Consider the following 18,550-nt stretch of genomic DNA (forward strand, 5'->3'; position numbering starts at 1 on the left):
TAGCCAGAGTGTGTGACTGATGCAATCCTGAACCAATAAGATTATAGAAACATTGGCTTTCCTGTCCAGGCATGGTTCCACATGCAGAAGTAGTGGTGGTGTAACCTTGGCTGATTAGCGTCCTCGTTTCAAACACCATAAAAGAAGCAACATGTAAGAATTTTAAATAATCAGTTACACAACGTACACGTTGTATTTCCTAGATAAAGAATCTAATGTAACTAATTACAAGTATTTGTTGCATCCTCCAGAAAAGTACTTTATCGTGTTGAATTTACTGCACACAGGAGTGATAGTTCTTATCTGTTCTCACGCACTGGTTTAAATAAATCTGTCACCTTTCAGGCAGGCTGCTATGGATATAACTGCAAAGTACTGCCGTAAAGAAATGGAAGCGTATGGGTTATGTGTAGCCTCCAATCCATCAACATGGCAGCAGAAGTGTCACGAGCTGAAGATGAATGTTGCACAATGTACATCATCACAGTAAGTCCATTTATTTGTTCTGTCATTCCTACTCGAGTGATTCTGGCATCCTGCTGTAAATATTTTCCAGGCGTATTTTAATCTAACCTCTAACTATGTTAAGCCCAGTCATCCAGAAGATCAGGCAGGAGTGTTCCAATGAGTTTGTGGAGTTTGAGCGCTGCCTGAGAGAACATCAGGGACAACCTGTCTCCTGCTCGCCACATGTGGCTCGCTTTCTGGGCTGTGCAGAGACAGTCGACCTCAGTGGAGTGGGTACGTTTTTCAGTGTGTTTTTTATGGAAACAGGTTGTGCATGCTGGTTTTTCATGCATCATAATATAAAACAAATTTTGAAGACACTAATGTTTGCAAAAATAATAATAATATTGCATAAGCTTTAGTTGCCAACATACCAAACGATTATTTTTATCTTTTCCAGCTACAAATCCAGTATCTCAACCATCTTAGCACAGGATGTCCTCCATTACCAGAAAAAACCTGTATCTACACCACTGCCACCAGGTGGGCTGGTTTCAAATGTATTCCAGACATGTATGTACAGTGGCTGATAGAATACAATACTTCCCAATTCCTACTTCCTAATTTTATTTTGCATATTTATCACATTTACATGTTTCAGACCATCATCATCATTTTAATATTAGACAAAGATAACCTGAGTAAATACAAAATGCAGTTTTTAAATGATCATTTATTTTGTTAAATCATCATTTAAACCAGGGGTAGGCAACTCCAGGCCTCGAGTGCCGGTGTCCTGGAGGTTTTAGATGTGTCCATGATCCATCACAGCTGATTTAAAGAGCTAAATGACTCCTCAGCATTTCTTGAAGTTCTCCAGAGGCCTGGTAATGAACTAATCATTTGATTCAGGTGTGTTAACCCAGGGTGCGATCTAAAACCTGCAGGACACTGGCACTCGAGGCCTGGAGTCGCCTACCCCTGATTTAAACCTACCTAACCCTAGCTGAAAAGCCTAACTGTAATAACTGATTGTGCTACCTTTGGCAGCAAGAATTGCAATCAAGGGTTTGCAATGACTGGCAATAAGTCTTTCATTTTAATTCAGCTGAGCTGCAGGGTTTTCAAGGATGAATGACCTGCTTTAAGGTCATGCCAAAGCACCTTATTGACTAGGCCACTCCAAGTCTTCATTTTGGTTTTTTTTTTGTTTTTTTTTTGCAAGGTCACACTTGCTTGTGTGCTTGGGGTCACTGTCCTCATGCATAAACCAAATGTGCTTGATTAGGTTCTTGGGTAATGGAGTCAGACAAATTTGATGTGCACTTGATGACGCTTCCATCAGTCAAGTCGTTCAGGTGTTGAAGCAGCAAAGCAGCCCCAAAACATCACACTACCACCACCATGGATGACTGTTGGTAGGATGTTCTACTTCTGAAATAGTGTGTTGATTTTATGATGTTAGGAATTACTTTTTCGTGTTTCTTTTTCATGAGTTTGGATAGCTTTTTCCCCCTTAAATAATTTAAATAATTTACAAAGTGTATTTTATTCTTTATTGGATTATTGTCTTAAATTTGTTTGATAGTCTGAAACATGTAATTGTGACAATTATGCAAAAAAAAAAAAAAGACAACATCAGGAAGTGGGCAAATACTTTTTAACAACACTGTATTTATTTAAATTTGCGTTAGTACTGTGGGTTACATGATTGCATGAAGTATTTAATTGCTGTGTCATTCCCTAATTTCTCATGTAAGTTTTATGATTTAAAAATAAGATTTATGTCTCTGAATGTGAGAAAGTCAGGTGTGTACTGATTTATTGAACAGTTTCATTAAAAAAATGACCTTAGACTTCTAATACTCTTCTGATGTTGTCATCCTCTTATTGTTTCTGTTTCTTGTGCCTATTCCTCCCACCCGTGCCCTCTTCAGGTCTGAGTCAGAGTCAAATATTAAACTGGAATGTATTGCTCCCACACAAACTATCCTGGCTACTCAGTGACTGAGCAATAGGGAGTCTGGGAAGAAAGGAGAGGGCTGTCCAGCTCTAATCAGTGGGACTACTGAAAGAGACAGAGGGAGGATGTTGAGTTATGAACCCTGTGACCACTAAGCAGAACAGACATTTTCTGGTTGAGTTATTAAAGTTTTGAGTGGAAAGACTGAGAGGAAACTGATTCCTTGCTTTTAAAGTGCATCTTTGTTTCATACCATTTGAGCAAGTGATAAATGCGTCATCATTTATTGTATTTAGGACAAAGAAGCCAAGTGTTGTTCAAAGACGAAACCGCAGATTGTATTGAAGATACGGCAACATTACATTCAAAGCACATCACCTGGCAGTCACTGATCAAAAAAGTAAGATAAGAACTCATCTACTGCACAAATAAGTTACATTCACAATATTATCACTTTAAAAACACCATGAGTCAGTTATCAGAGTCAAACATAATGTCAGGAAGGAATGTCACAGGCTGTAGCCAATTACTGGCTTCTAAATGAAAAGAGTTTCACCCTAATCCTATTTTATTCTGCACCACTTCATGATTCTGATCCTGATGCCTTCTGCAACACTTGAATTTGGAGGCTATTTCTTCATACCTACTTGTGGTACATAAATATCATGCTACAGTTTAAATATTTGCTGATTATCACATAAGAAGATACGAAATACCTACCTAATGTGACTTTCTGAGAAGGAAATTATTACAGTTTGTGACTACAACAGTTAATTATAACACAGTCATACACACATTTACATTTGGAGTACCTTCATGTACCCAGTATCCTTCATTTGGGAAATTATATACCAAAGAGTTGAAATTTACTGCACTGTTTTTGAGTGATCACATTATAAAAGAGAAAGGAAAACTAAAACGATAACCACTTAAACAACCCTGTTTCCGCATAAGGCTCCTCAAATGACCCTGTAGAGTTTATAGCTAAATGCCAAAAAAACCCACTTTTTTTGGTCCATATTTTATCAGTCATGCAGTATGAAAAACCAAGGATATAGTTTGAAATAATTTTTCACAGAATTTCTTTGCAATCTCTGTCCTTCAAGTCACTGGGCAAGTTAAATTGTCATCCTATCCAGCACAATATCCTGAGTTGTGGCTCAGGTTCCACAAACATACACACTAACCTGAGAGCAAAAGTGTACTCCAATCCATATACAGTGCTGTATACGCTGCAGTCATTCACACAATAACTACTCTAGTCCTGGCAAAACAAAACAAAAAGTAATGCAATATACTAATTTAATTTAAACCCTCAGCTGCCCATCAGCTGCCAAGACTGCTAATTATATGTGATTTGATTGATGAATTCACTTTCAGCAACCAATTATCATCTGTAATTCGTGATATACATATTGATAGGTATAAGTGTCTTAATTTTTTTTTGTTGGAAAGTGCCATGAAGCATTTTTCATTAAACATTACATAAATACAACAGAGTAAACTGAGGTCCTTTATCTTGGACATTTACAGTGTCTGTATTTCCAGCATGTGATTCTTATCTGGGAAAGATGTGGGATCACTATGTTAATCTGCTGCAAATTGATATTATGACTAACTATGTCTAATTGATGTTAGCCTGTGATAAAAGCTCGTAAGTGTGTTTGGCTGTAGGGTGTTTCATGGAGAATGGTCCCACAGGCATGTTGATGGACAGACTCCATTAGCTGCATCTCTGAGGTGAAAGGTGAAACAGGAGGGGAAAGAGTGACAGTTTATAAGGGTCAGGAGGTGAAATAAGAGTTCTGCATGGAGTACAGACGGTCGATGGGATTTCCCACTCGCCCTGCCAGGAGACCGCCCTCCCCTGTTGCTAAGAGGCAGTCGCCAAGGTGACCAAGGCTTCCATCGCTGTCCAGGTCATGGAACACTGTTTCTGAGTCTGCAGTCAAAAGGAAGGAGAGTGTGGACAGCTGAAGTGAAAGAGTTTTTAGTGAGAGCAAGAAAAAAAAAAAGTAAAAGCAAGTTATTTTTTTTGTAACTTTTATCTTTGTCTTTCTGTCATACCATAGGAGTGGAGCTGCTCGCTATTCAGTTGAGGTGGTGTAAGCCCATGTCGAAATGGCTCTCCACCATAAATGTTGGGGTCCAGAGCAAGGAGCTGCTGACGTGGCAGAGATGGATATCCCAGCATCCCATCCATGCCATGGGTACTAGATCCATCTATATAAAGATTCAAAACGCCCAAAACTTTAACCATACCAGTCTTTCTTTCCATCTTTTTTTCTTTCCTTCTTGATCTTGTACTGGTACTCAAAGCTCTTACCCTCGCTGTCATCATTGCTTTGGCGGCCCCCTCTGCTCGGTCCCCTCCTGGTGCCTCCCAGCTGCTCTTGTTCCTGCTGTTGCTGCTGCTGCTGTTGCTGTCGGCGAGCTAACTTTTTCATCTGACGCACAAAAGCACACGGTGTACAAATTTTCTCTTTGTGCTTTTGTGAGCATGCCTTTAGGAAAACTATAAAGTCTTACCTTGGCTCTCTGGTTTTGAAACCACACCTGAACAACACGCACTGTCAGCCCAGTCTCTGCAGCCAGTGTCTCTCTCACCTAGAGGATAGAGTTTTTAATTGTTTTAAAAATCTTAACTTCACAGTGCCAAACACAGCAGCCATACCCTTGAAAACTAAAGTTTGGAAAGCATGACCAGGAGTATCTTGTGGCATACTGACAAGACCAACAACCCACCTTACGGCATGGTTTGGCTGACACTTCAAAGGAGGCCTTGAAAGCACGCCGCTGCTGTGTGGTCAAGATAGTGCGTGGACGTTTTGAACGCTTGTGCTCCTTGCCTTCATCACCGCCTTTCCCTCCTCCGGAGCCTCCTCCACCATCCTCATCCTCACTTTTTACTGAGCAAGTTAAGTAAACAATAGCACAATCAGAACAATGCTCTGCAAACAGTGACATTTGAAACAAATATTTTCCATGTAGTTTACAGTAACAGTTTGTTCGTTCTCATGGAAGAAAATGGTACTGCTTAAATTACTTTCAACATAGGCTACTGCTGAAAACTATTCTCACTATTTGAAATTCAATAATCGCGCGTTCATTTAAAATTTTTAAAAAGGAAGAAGCTTGAAACTTTTTTCTTTTTTGTTTTTTCTTGAAACTGCTTTTGTCTTAAATATTAAGGTTTTTCTTTCAAATACCGTTTACTCATTTAAAGGGGATGAAAATGATTGATTTTGACTAAAGGCATGAGTGTAAAAAGAAAGATTATTTCCCCAAGAAAAGTAATTTTGACCTTTATTATGTATCCTCCGAAGAAACCTGCTTTACCTGATTCAGTTGGTGTAGGGCTGATGGCAGCCAGCATTTCCCTCTCCTTTTCATAGTCCATGCGGCAGAGCAGCTGGCCTTCTTTCAGCACAAACTCATCACCTCTCTGCAGCCGACGTTCACACTCACAGCAGCTGAAGCAGCCCAGGTGGTATACCTGGCCTAGCACACGCATTATCAGCTCAGAACGTCCAATGACTTGCAAGCAGGCACTGCACTTTCTTACAAAAAGCCTGGAGGGGCACAGAAACATACACACGTGGGCTTATATTTTCATGGATACATCCATAAACTGTGAAACATGGCATGATAACAGTCTAGCAGCTTAGAATAAGAAGTAAATTAATTAAAGATGGCAGCACAAACAAGAAGCTCTGACACATTTACCCTTAGCGCCAATGATTCTGGAGATTAGCATAGTCTCTTAATTAAAGGTCCTATAAGCATTACCCAATTCACAGTGCAACAAGGTGAACATCTGTTAGATGGGTTACAGTAGTCTGTATTATTACATTGTTTTTTATTTTTAACATTCTCACAGTAGGGGGCAGTAGTTAGCTTCTTAAAAAGATGTCTGTGGAGAGTTTTTCCCCATTTAAATCCTTAAATGTTAAGATTTCCTTGGTGAAGTGAACTCCACTCTGTCCATATATTGCCCATAATTTATGTATTTAACTCAGTGAATAAAGCTTAAAACAGTCTTTCTCAGGTCTATTACTTTTCCCCATGACCACTTTCCTTCTTTTGTCCCCCCATCTCTCCTCCTGTGCTATGTTACAACCCCTAACTTTCTCTCCCACATGACAATCTCTTGCACATCCCTATTTCTATTCACAGGGCCCAAATCTATGCCATTAAATTCCTCTCAAATCCCTGCTCTTGCACTTGGTTTCCTCCCCTTCCCTCCTCAGTATTCAGTACTTTCTGCCAGCATTCCCAGTTCTCCCTCATGCCCTCCCAGCCTGCCTCCCCAGTTCACTGAAACTAATAAAGACAGGATTAATTAGATTGTTGTTTAAACAGTGAGATGGCCAGACAGACGCTGTAAACTCATAACCAGGGATTGGGGATAGCATGGGGTTAATCTCTCTCCTCTCACTTATGCACACGCACGCGTGCGCGCACACACACACACGCACACACGCACATGCACATATGCACGCACGCACACACACACACCATCACCACATTTGCACACACTCACCCACCGAGTATCAGTATATATATATTTGGATAGTTACTCACATTCACCATATCATCAAAGCAGTGGTGCAACACATCTATGATTAGGAAATATTCTTGATCGTCATTACAATTCTTCAGTGGGAAAAGTTACGAGGAAGCCTGAACATGGGTGTGAAACAGATAAAGGTTGATGTATACAGAAATAGCAGCACAATGGAACACAAACCCTGTTAAGAAAGGAGGGAGGATGGGAAGGGAGGGAATGGGGGGAAGAAGGGATGAAGCCTGAAGTGTTGACGCTCCCTGACTGAGTGATAGGAAGGTGTTGCTGCCCAAATCTGGAGAGTAAAGAAGGAGCCAGGTCTGCACATTAGAGCTCCTAATCTGTGATTCTGTCCCAAACGCAGCTGCTACAGCTAATCTTTCTCAATCCATCTGCCAAACGCTCCCCAAATATCCCCAAATGACAGTGTCGCTAACTTAACATCATAAAGCAAACACAATACTCCTATAAGCAACCATACAAAGACTATTATGATAGGACCTTGTGTTTGACTAAATGTTGCTTAAATTACTTAGTCACAGTAACATTACATTGCATTTTAGAAAGATGCTTCCACTGTAAAATTCCTGCAATAACGCACATGTCAATCATAACATGTGGTACAGAACATGCATGCTACAAAAGGGCGCAATCATCACACCGCTCTGCACAGCCTCACTCTCAGTATTTCAAATACGTCCTTTCATTGGGAACAAAAAACAACAAAACAGAATCGTCAGGGTTGCTTGACACAAGATTGATGAGGTTGGTGGTTAAGTCCCACACTCCCTAATCAGGGGTGTACACAGCACGGTAGGAATTTACTCAACATGGCAAATAAAGGAAACTTGGGGCAACTGCCACAGAGGGGGGTCTGTAAGTAGATCAGCATAATCCCTCTAATAGAAGTATCATTCACACATGGGCCTGACCAGGGTGCAGCTTCCAAAAAATCACTACGGGCATGACGGATAAAGAGCAATCATACGATTAAGGTGAATTTAACTTTACAGGATTTATACATTCTAGTCAAACATGGCCACACATGCAGCCCAGGTTCCAGTGCTTGAGTAAATTTGTCAAATTCATCTTGAGTTCTTTATTTTAAATCATTAAAAATAATAAATCTCTATGGTATGGGTTAATATCTGTATTTTTTCTGGTATGGTGGGTGTTACATAGTTATTTATGTTCTTAATTTTGTTTTAACTTTTTAATGTGTACAATTCAAAAAAGTGAAAACTAGAAGTCAGACAGCTGATGTATATTAAGGAACAGCTGTGCTGAAAGCTAAGCGAATAGATAGTTAAAAAAACCCTCTTTGCTTTGGATTTAGACAGCTTTACTTTAATGAAGTAATAATATGATATATGCGCGAATGCGTAGAATAGAGTTGCAAGTGCTCACAGGAGGCTGAAGGTAATGATCAACCTTTAGAGCGTGTGATGTACAAAACATTATAAAGACTGGCTCTAGGCAACTTTATGCTCAATGCCATGGATTTTGGAGGGGTTACGGGGCATGGCTAATTACAAGCTCACTGATTACGAGATCAAGTGTAGAGAGGCAGAAAAAGGTGCTGTATTGTAAGTATTGGTATAATCAGGTCTTTCCCTTTTGTTTATTGCAGAGCCTAGGCATACAAACATCACAACACAATCTTCATCACCTCCCTAAGCTGTGTCATGTGGCATTGTTTTGCCTGAGAGCTGTGACAAGCATGACATTGTCTGGTCTGCAATACAATCATTCCATAAATATGTATGTGTCTCAGAGCAACTGCAGTTGTTGCACTTGCTTTCATAACTGATGAATATTTATACAGGTATAGGTTTGGTTATACTAACTCTCTTTTTAAGGAGTTTCTCTTATTGCACTAAGCTTTGGTCTTTTGGTCACCAAGACCAAAAGAACCTAACTTAGATAAATTTAACTTTCACCACCAAGGATCCACCACCATTGTCACTCATTTTGATTTTTGACCTATAGTTTAAGATGGATCTCTTTCTCACAAGGTGTGATAAGCAGAGGTTTAGATGTCCTAGCTTGTGATTCCCACATATGTGACCGTAGTGTGCGACAATGAAGGTATAATAGAAGATTCACGTTACAGATGCAAAAAGTACAAATGATATGCATCAATCTTAGTTTTAAGTTGTATTCTGTTTAGTATCAATTTCTTAGATGTGTGTGGAGTGTGTGCGGTTGTGTGTGTGTGTCTGTGTGTGTGGAATTGTGTGTGTGCACTTTTGGCGGATATTGCTCTGTGAAGCAAAATGGCTCAGAGCCAGGGTTCAGTAATCACATCATCTCCTTTTATTAAATCTCCCTGCACTGCTTCTGTGTTATTAAAATCTCCCAGCATTCCCCACGATACTTGCTACCCTGCCACCACTCACTCACACTCTCATAGAGAAATACACAGGTTTAAAGATATATATATATCTATAGATATAGATATAGATATAGATATAGATATATATAGTAAAGTCATGCATACAAACACACGGATATATACAGCCGCATGCACACATAAACACAAATATGCACAGTTAGTGTAAACATAGATAAGGTGCCTGGGTACAAACATCAATAAAACGGTGACAGATGCTGCATCTGTGCACCACGTCCATCCATGCATCAGTGCAGTAACAAGGTCAATGCATGCTCTAAAAATGTGCAACATGTATATAATACTTGCTATCCAACGGACACAAGGGCCAACAGTACATAGAATAGATCTTTAGAGGTATTTGTGCACACTGAGGCAGTCCCACAGTTATAAAGTTACATGGTGTGACTCTTGCAGTAAACCTTGGTAATGACCAGCTCTACATGAGAGCAGCACTGATGTATATAATATTCAAGACTTTTCCTGTGTAAAGTAACAACCAAATACCTGCACGATGTGCATGGTCTCTGCATGCATGATATGTGTCTCTGGGTGTGTGGCTGTGAGTTACACCTGATGCTACCAAGAATGAATGCTATGTGTCAGGATATAGATGTGTGTTTGTGTGTGAGTGAGTGGGTGTGTGTTAGTTTAGATAAAACAGTTAATCCCCAGGCCACCAGAACGCAATATCCTGTCTGCCCGTTTCTCATTTCCTGTCTGTCTCTGGCGGAGCGGGAAGCAGCGGGGAGGGGGTGGCGGGGGACAGCGGGACCCGTTGCCCCAGAAACAGGAGATACAGCCGGTCGATTTGCGAGAAGTCTACGCCGATCTCCCTATCTCTCCCTCTCTGGTGCGACCCCCTATTCGCACTCTCTTTTTTCCTCTCCCTCTCTGCTTTTATTATCTCAGATTTAATAAAGCTGAGGCGAGCAGCTTGTTCTGCCATGAAACATTTATTAGCTGTCTGTTATAAAATTGTTGTGGGGGAGGAAAGATGATGGGGTCTCATCTCACATTATGCAAAAACAGTGGCAATATCACCCCCTCACCACCACCACCATCACCATCTACACACATACACAGACAAAAATTTGCCCTGGTCTGAAGCCGTTCTGTCCTTAAAACTCTCCCACACCTTGTCCTTTCCTTCTTTAACCCATTTTGAACCCTTTCTCCATCAGTGACAGTTCTCCCTGATGCTCTTTCATTTATGCCATCAAATCAGACTGTTTTTCAACAGCACACCATCAAAGCTCAAAAACCCATCCATCCGCACTTTATTCTCATCTGGCAAACCTCCAACCATCATCTATTGAGCTGCAGGTGTAGCTAATATAAGACTCTTAGGTGAGAGAGAAGTACTTCAACTTTTGAGCATTGCATGTGTATATGATGTACAGCCAGAGCAGAAAAGCTACATTTGCCTTCACCAACAATGAGCTATAAACCTTACGCTCTCTGAGCTGAAATTTCCAGTTATTTAACCTAAAATTGCTCAGATTTCTGCCTCCACCCTCACGCTGTCATGGTTTGGTTTCTACAAAGACAAATTATTTTGTCTTCTCCTTTGTCAAAGGGATTTCATAATTATAGCCAAATAAGTCCAAAATATCAAACTCTGTTGTGGTTGACATGTTTTAAAATGGTCAATGTTTTTTTTTTTTTTTTTACGTCAATAGTGACTCATTTTAGGCTTATAGGAATAAGGGTTTGTATTTCCACTGACATATCATTGCATAATTATCTGTAATAGTATTTCCCTGCAGCCCAGTATCAGACCTGTCAACCCAGGACAGCCAGAGCTGGGCAATTAGCACTGTACCCAATCAGCCACCCTGCCACCTCCTCCTATTCCCCTCCTGAGAGACAAAGGAGCACTGGAGGGGGGGGGGGGGGGGGGGGGGGGCGATTAAGAGAAAACAAGGGATAAACGGGGAGATAAACTGTTTGGTGTCATCGCTGCTATCAATCTCAACAAGAAGGAAATGAGGTTTGGAATAGAGAAATATTATTACAAAGCAGACAGTGATGAACGATGGTGAGATAGGGAGCGAAACGGTTGGTGGGGTGGAGGTATAGAAGGGAGAATGGGTAAAAGATGTGATTTCTAACCTCAGACTTAGACGTTCACTCGCATAAATGCACTGAGAGGATACTCTTTCAGGTCGTTAGTGTTAGACTCACGTCTAACTACTCGGTCAGCAGAGGATGATTCTATAGCTGTGGCCGCTAGGCCTCCCTCTCTATGTCTGTGGTGAGAGGGTTTGTAAACTTAGATGTAGTCTCTGTGCCCTCCACCCCACAACGTGAGGCATTAAACTCAAGGTTTAGTGAATATCCACTCTTGTGACCTGTTTTTCACAGAGCTGGAGCTGCCTTTATGTGGCTTTTAAGGGAGTTTGGAGGCTTCTCACAGCCAGACTACCCTCAGCGCTGTTTGGGTTCAGTACTATTGAGAAGAGAACACTTGTTTTATAATTGTCACTTTGACAAGGAATCATAATAACCAGTTTTAGGATTATGCCTAAACAGCTTTAAAAAAAAAGTCTGTTTTTAGTTTAATTGTAATTATATTAACATACAGTACAACTAGAGTGCTGTACTATTAATAATTTTGTCAGAAAAGTAACATCATTGAAAAATTCCATTTAAAGTTTTATAAAATTATCACTTCCTAACTTTTTCTAGCCAGATTTGTATAACTGTCCATTGTGCCAGTAAATTGAATGTATTGCGCCTGTGCGTAAAAACAACCTTAAGGGAATTTGTGTGCAGCGAAGTCTTATTCTAGTGCCTCATGTTGAACATCTGGTCCATAACAGGATGGAGTTCCAGAGAATTTCTCAAGGTTTCAAAACAAAAATAAATCCACAAGAAAAATCCACAAGATGCACTTGAGTTGTGTCTAAATCCCTTCATTTCCATAACAGATTGAGACCAGGGAAACTTAAAACTGGCACTACTAAAAAGGCATACCTCCAGTTTTATTTTATTTTATTTTTGTTTTATTAAATAAATAGTAATGATGTGCTTATTTATGTTCACATACTTAATGTGAATGAGAGTGACATACTTAAGATTCAGTGAGGGTGTTCTGAGGCATTCTCAGAACCGAGCAGACTATGATTATGGTTCACCTGCCCCGCAACCCCAAATACATAAATAAATAAATAAGATGTTTAAAAAATCATCAGATATTTTGAAACCTTATATTGACTTTTTGATAATCAGTGTACAGTAATACAGAAGCAATGTATCCTTCAAAAGCATTAAACATGCAAATGTTGAACAAACCTTTGCCTTGGAGGCAGTTAACGCCACACGAATCAGGGTGGAGGATGGGTAACATTTGAAAATTTGATTTCCTTTCTCATTTGAATCTGCGTGTGTTTTCTTTTTCGTGAAGACCAGATAGATTAATTAAAAACATATGCCTACCCACAAATACATTTTGTATTTGTTTCTTTTTCATATATTAAAAGAAAGCTATGATTAAAAAAGCACATGCACCATGCACTGTTTGGTCTGGTCTGTTTGTGACTAAAAAACATATATTTGGACTAGCCGGAGATAGTGCACAAGGAAGACATCCCAATATTAAAAACCCAAGCCTGCTTGCAAAATGCCATTTTTCAATTAATGCATTACATTCACATATTTTTCAGTGAATTCAGTTTTTTTTTAACTCCTTACAATTCCTGACAAAGTAAACTCATCAGCATGCAGTGACAGCACTGAAATGATGTGCATTTTCCTGTCTGAAGCAGGATTTGAGTATCCATACCAGGATATGGATATGGATACTCAAATCCATATCCTGGTATCCACTAATAATTGTACAAATTCCCCTAAAATTCTTATGCACATTCCAAATTCTTGGACATGGTTATCACACACCTGCTCTAGATGGAGGTGGTGGGGGTGTAGAGTAAGGCGCTGATGGACAGACTGCTGGGAAAACAAGGAGACATTGTTGCCTATCTACTGAAGGTCACGGGCATAACTATGTGCCAAGTCTGGCACCGACTCACACAACAAGGCAACAAGGCATATGCAATGTATAGGGTACTAAATCAACAACATAGTGAATGAGCCTCTGACTATTAATTTGGATCTGCAATTACAGTCATTACACAGTGAGAGCAAATATACTTTTTCATTCCATCACTGAAAATGAGCCCAGTTCTTCAGTTATGGTACTACTGCCTCCAAGTTTCCCACTCATTTTTCCAGATAAACGTCACACAATGGACTTTCATCACAGTCCCCCCCCCCCCCCCCCCCTCCCTCTCTTTCTCTCTCCCTCACTCTCCTCCAGATGTCAGGTACAGTGGGAGAGTCTGTGCTGCTGGATGCCGTCTGACACTTTTCATAACAATGATAACAAGCTGCAGACTCGTCCTTAAGCTGTCCATCCCTGGAGCTTCCTTTGCAGGCACACCCAGTGACCACAGCACACACAAAGCAGCCAAAGTTAAAATGTAGAATGGCCACAAAAATGTACAGTGGAGTGAGCCATTAAAGAAAAAAAAATCTCTGAACTTTTACATTGCAATATATTGTAGTGTGTCCAGATGCTGTACTACAAGGTACTGAATAGCAGTGGCAAGGGCTGTTGGTTCAGTTAAGATTGTAAATTTAAAAACAAGGGAAATAGACTTTGCCTTTGTGAAACGACTAGATCAATAAGCAAAAATAAGCTATAAAAACTGCTACTGCATACATTCAGTCAGTTTTCATATCTTATATTGGTTGTGGCTCAATTCCAAAAATGTGAAATTGTAAGCACACTGACCCTCTGGGTATCTTGAATTTAAGTAAAGCCACATAGGTTTGACACACAAATCCAGCATTGTCTATAATGATAGATGTTTCGGATTGAATGTGGATTTTCAATTTAAAGGCCCATGTATTTTTACACAAATTTCTGTTATAGAAATTTGCAAAGTTTTTTTTCCAAACATTAGTACAACATGTAGCCTGTATTTGCTACTCTCATTTCTCAACTTCATAAGTCTTCCTCATCTCTAAACTAAGTCGTTAAAGTTTCATTAATATTATTTAACCAGATTTGTTCAGTGTGAGGATTGATTTATGTGCAGGTCATTTGTACAGTCTAAATAATCTCCTTTCTTGACACCTACATTAATTTTTCAGAATTAAAATCACACGTGCTCTTGCAGTGATTAACATTTTACTACATCTTTTGTTGGCACATTGATAGATGCTGTTAAGTCTAACAAAAGACTTCCAGTAGATGTAAAATATGAAAGACGTGTTCCTCATCTGTTTTAAACAGAAGTTCAACTTCACTGTTCTCTCTCTCACTCTCTCCTTGCGTGTGTGTGTGTGTGTGTGTGTGTGTGTGTGTGTGTGTGTGTGTGTGTGTGTGTGTGTGTGTGTCAGTAACACAATAATATCACATCAGCAAATGTTACAAGATTAGTATGTCACTATACTTATATAACAATTACCTCTCAATTTGAAGTCTCAAAACCTGTTTAGCTTGGAAACAGGAGACTGGCTAACATCAGTTCAGTTTGATTGAGTAGGCAAAACTAAAATGTTTAAAATAGTCTCCATAAGTAAACTTACTCTGACCAAATTGAGAATTATAATTACATTTCAAAGTACAATTAACTTTATTCTTTCCATTATTATGCAACTGTATTTCTTTGCAGATTATGTAAATTATTTTCAGCACGAGATAAAGCTTGTTTTAGTCACAGGGAATTTCCCAACCTAAATTTGTAGGCTGTGTTATCCTTGAACTGACAGTGTGTGTATGTCTGTGTGTGAGCATGTGTGTTTGTGAGTGTGTGTTTTTACTTTTCATAGTCGTGCTTGCAGTACAGCAGGCGGTCCCGGCTGTAACAAGTCCCAGTGAGCGCGCTTAAACACACGGCGCACTTGACACAGGTCTCGTGCCAGGAACGCTCATTCACGCGGAGCAGGAAGCGGTCGGCGATGGGAGACTCGCAGCCCGCACACACCTCTCCTCCTCTGTACTCTGGACCTGAAGGGAACATATCAAAGCATGAACAGAGAGATTGAGAGAAGGTAAAAGCCAAGATACTGGCCAAGTTTCCACAGTGTAACTCCAGCCGTATAAAGTAGCATGCTTCTAAATTTCCCTGCATCATGGTCATCGATAATGCAATAAAACACGTTTTATTCAATCGACCAACGCGTGTGTACTACTGTGTGTATATGCAATCGTTTGTATATGCAATCTGGCATAGAAAAACCGATGTTCTCTTTCGCATGGATGGAAAATGACAGGCGCATACTTCGCACAAAAGTTTATGGCAACCTCGGTGTTGGATATTAATTTTTTCAATCAAAAATCTGGATATTTAACATCTGGATATTTGTTTATTTCATTCCTATTTCGACTTTATGTGAACGATCATCTTGAATTATTTACATTTAAAAACAGTCGATCTTGCTTTTATTATATTATTATTTTAATTCTTACGTTAGGGTAACATAAGTCATATGTTACAACATATGATAACCTTGGCTTTGTTGCATTTTGTTCCTCATAGGGTAAGCCCAGTATTACGATAATAGTCTAATGTTGTGTTGGTTGTTAAAAAACTGAATCAATATTATATTTTATTTATTTATTTATTTATTTTTAAATAATATTTTTTTCTATTATAATCTTAGGCCTGAATGTCTATAGGATCCTAAAAACGCGGACAAAATGGACAGGATCAAATGCTTTGATATTCTTATTTGTGGTCTTCATGATTTTCATAGATGATAAATTAATCCAAAAAGCTCATCCTGTGATTATTATACTCACTGTATAGTGTATCGGTTGTCGGACTTACCGAAAGGCGTGGAGGATGGAGGCTGCTGCAGACAGGACTGCTGGCTCTCCTCTGTTTTCATCCCTTCTCTCCTCCCCTCAGTGTGATCGCTAGAGACAAAAATGAACCATTTCTATCTAAAATATCAGTGGAACCATGCTATAGTAAATCAACCTAAAAATAAGGGGATTGGTAAGAGAGACGTTTTTATTTTTTATTTCATTATTTTATAATAGGACTGTCTATGCCACCATTATTTAAAATCAGACTGAATCAAAAATACACACCTACAGACTGGATTGCACAAGCTTATTAATTGCAGGAGAAAAAAACACGATAAAAAAGAGAATTTGAGAATGTTTCTCTTCCAACAAAAATTCTAATTGAAAGGGATTTTTTACGAGCATCAAATTGTATTTCAAACTTTGCAATAAGCTATAACTTCTGCATTATATATTCTACTTCTAATGGTGCAAGGCAATTTGTATGTATCGTGCATTTTATGGTTTCTTTTAAGAAATGATAACAAATTAACAGTTCTAATGCAAAAAATGTAAGACAAGCAAAAAATACATATTTAGATTTATATTGGTTTAAATTTAAAATTTTTGTGTTGAAATTATTTTAAACATATATATATATATATATGATCAGGTTAATTGTAAAATGTGCAATGTTTCCATTTTATTCTTTACAGAATTTTTTTTTTTTAATTGACCCGTTTAATCAAAACGGATAACGAAAAGAAAAACTTTTCGGACGGCATTTTGTATTCTACTAATTTACCTGCTCAAACAAACAAAAATGAAAGAGGACAGAAAAAACAAGCAAAAATGGCGAAAGATTCAAATAAAAATAAATTAGTTGTGGAAACACTGACGAAAACTTTCTTTGATGTTTTTCTGCAGGCTGGAGTTTCTCAGCACTGGTGTCACCAGATTCTAGTGTTTTGTGTAAAGTATAATAATATAATGATAGTCTATATTTTAAATGAATAACACACTAGATTTGTGTATGTTCTTATTATTGCGATAATTGTAAGGAACCCTATTGATTTCTACATTTGAGGGGCCTGTGGGGTGAACCTGTAAAATACAGTGAATATAAAATGGATTGTTGCCTTAGAAAGTGAAGTAATTAGATAACACCAAATGACTTATGTAAATACAACTAATCTGATTTGGCACTTTTCCTAATTGCGGGTTGAATACATTCATGACACACTTGTGTAAAGCACCAATAATTACACGTCGACGCTAAAAGCCGGTGCTGTGATCATCAATATCGAAGTAATAACGATTTCTGGATTTCCCGCAAGTCACCTGGAGCTACAATTAAAGAAAGCAAAACTGTCATATTTATGAGGATGAACAATGTTTTCTTTAAAGCTGAATGTTAACTGCATTCAAATTAATGCTAAGAAGCCAATCTCTGTTTAATGCAACAAACAGTCTTTCTATTTTGAGAGAATTGTTTACAAGCTGTTTGTAATAAATAGCTGGAAACTATGAAAAGTCAGACCTTCCCTCGTGCCATCAAAAGTAAAAGACAAAGTTGAGTTGTAGATGTGATTGCTGAATTCAAGTCACGTTAAAAACTACTGTAAACGAACATAATAATAATAATGATTATTATTATAATACTCTAAAAGCGGCTTGCAGTCTGTAAAGCAGCTGGTTCCCTTTAGCATCATATTTTTAGGACTATTTCACATGCTTGTGCCAATACATTAAAGATCGAAGATCATAAAACATAACAGACAGCAAGGTCATCAGGATTTAATACTTTATCCCGTGTATTTGTCAAAAGACCCCTAATAATGTTGGATCTAAGCACGCGCTGCTGCTGGAACACGAAATGCACATCAATTCAAGCAACGCGGTTATTTGGAAATCACGAGGCTGCCTTCAGTGACAACCTGTTCTTGAGTTGCGGAGACCTACCTTGAGGTGAAACACACTCCTCCTGAAATCTCGGTTGGCAACATTAAAACCTGGGGAAACTTTAGACTAGTAAATGAACAGACGCGATCGCAGATTATCCACCTGTACCTCACAAAGCGCCGAGCATGTTGCCTACGGTAAAAATCCAAATACCATGATGACCCGAAGTACTGCCTATTGTCTCTCCTGTTTTCTCCGGCAGCCGTGTGTGCGCTCTTGTTTTGTGCGTAAAAAGGCGCAGAGGGAGGAGATGGACAGAAAAGGAGGGAGGGAGAAGGTGCGGAAAATGATGAGGGAAGATGAGTGATAATACAGCCTATTGATAACTCAGATGGGGAGGATCTTTTGCATTTGTGCTCACGGTTACACGGAAACTTAAAAGGGCACAGCTAAGGTGAAACAACTTGTGATGACATA

General features: G+C 39.1%; 2 protein-coding genes across 5 annotated transcripts; one reads left to right on the plus strand and one right to left on the minus strand.

Annotated features, from left to right (window-relative positions):
• The first annotated feature begins 51 nt into the window (after positions 1-51).
• On the plus strand, positions 52-4,542 carry chchd5 (coiled-coil-helix-coiled-coil-helix domain containing 5). Of its 3 annotated transcripts, none has more exons than XM_026164686.1 (5): positions 52-153; positions 346-486; positions 590-741; positions 908-990; positions 4,483-4,542. In XM_026164686.1, coding segments are annotated over exons 1-4 (324 nt in total). In that variant the 5' UTR covers positions 52-151; the 3' UTR covers positions 937-990; positions 4,483-4,542. The 3 variants fall into 3 exon arrangements, with proteins under 3 accessions (XP_026020471.1, XP_026020469.1, XP_026020470.1); XM_026164684.1 differs by lacking the exon at positions 4,483-4,542 and adding an exon at positions 2,385-2,618; XM_026164685.1 differs by lacking the exon at positions 4,483-4,542 and adding an exon at positions 1,736-1,983.
• Positions 2,722-18,525, minus strand: lmx1al (LIM homeobox transcription factor 1, alpha-like). 2 transcript variants are annotated; one of them, XM_026164672.1, is made up of 9 exons: positions 18,134-18,525; positions 16,212-16,300; positions 15,202-15,388; positions 5,750-5,982; positions 5,156-5,319; positions 4,940-5,017; positions 4,737-4,857; positions 4,478-4,633; positions 2,722-4,352 (listed from the first exon to the last, which is right to left on the minus strand). In XM_026164672.1, exons 1-9 carry the CDS (start codon positions 18,175-18,177, stop codon positions 4,195-4,197), a joined length of 1,230 nt encoding a protein of 409 aa, XP_026020457.1. In that variant the 5' UTR covers positions 18,178-18,525; the 3' UTR covers positions 2,722-4,194. The 2 variants fall into 2 exon arrangements, with proteins under 2 accessions (XP_026020457.1, XP_026020458.1); XM_026164673.1 differs by having other exon boundaries at positions 4,478-4,660.
• Positions 18,526-18,550: the final 25 nt, after the last annotated feature.

This window comes from Astatotilapia calliptera, chromosome 4, assembly GCF_900246225.1.
Source record: "Astatotilapia calliptera chromosome 4, fAstCal1.2, whole genome shotgun sequence".
Taxonomy (NCBI): domain Eukaryota; kingdom Metazoa; phylum Chordata; class Actinopteri; order Cichliformes; family Cichlidae; genus Astatotilapia; species Astatotilapia calliptera.

What these genes read in the sequence shown, in the direction of transcription:
- lmx1al (XM_026164673.1), bottom strand. Translation starts at nt 18,177, where the DNA reads ATGTTGCCAACCGAGATTTCAGGAGGAGTGTGTTTCACCTCAAG. An exon ending in TGCAAGCACGACTATGAAAA is followed by an intron (nt 5,983 to 15,201) that starts GTAAAAACACAC and finishes GTGCCCCTCCAG; the next exon opens with GCTTTTTGTAAGAAAGTGCA. An exon ending in TTCAAAACCAGAGAGCCAAG is followed by an intron (nt 4,858 to 4,939) that starts GTAAGACTTTAT and finishes TTTGTGCGTCAG; the next exon opens with ATGAAAAAGTTAGCTCGCCG.
- chchd5 (XM_026164686.1), top strand. An exon ending in GCACAATGTACATCATCACA is followed by an intron (nt 487 to 589) that starts GTAAGTCCATTT and finishes AACTATGTTAAG; the next exon opens with CCCAGTCATCCAGAAGATCA. An exon ending in AGTCGACCTCAGTGGAGTGG is followed by an intron (nt 742 to 907) that starts GTACGTTTTTCA and finishes TATCTTTTCCAG; the next exon opens with CTACAAATCCAGTATCTCAA.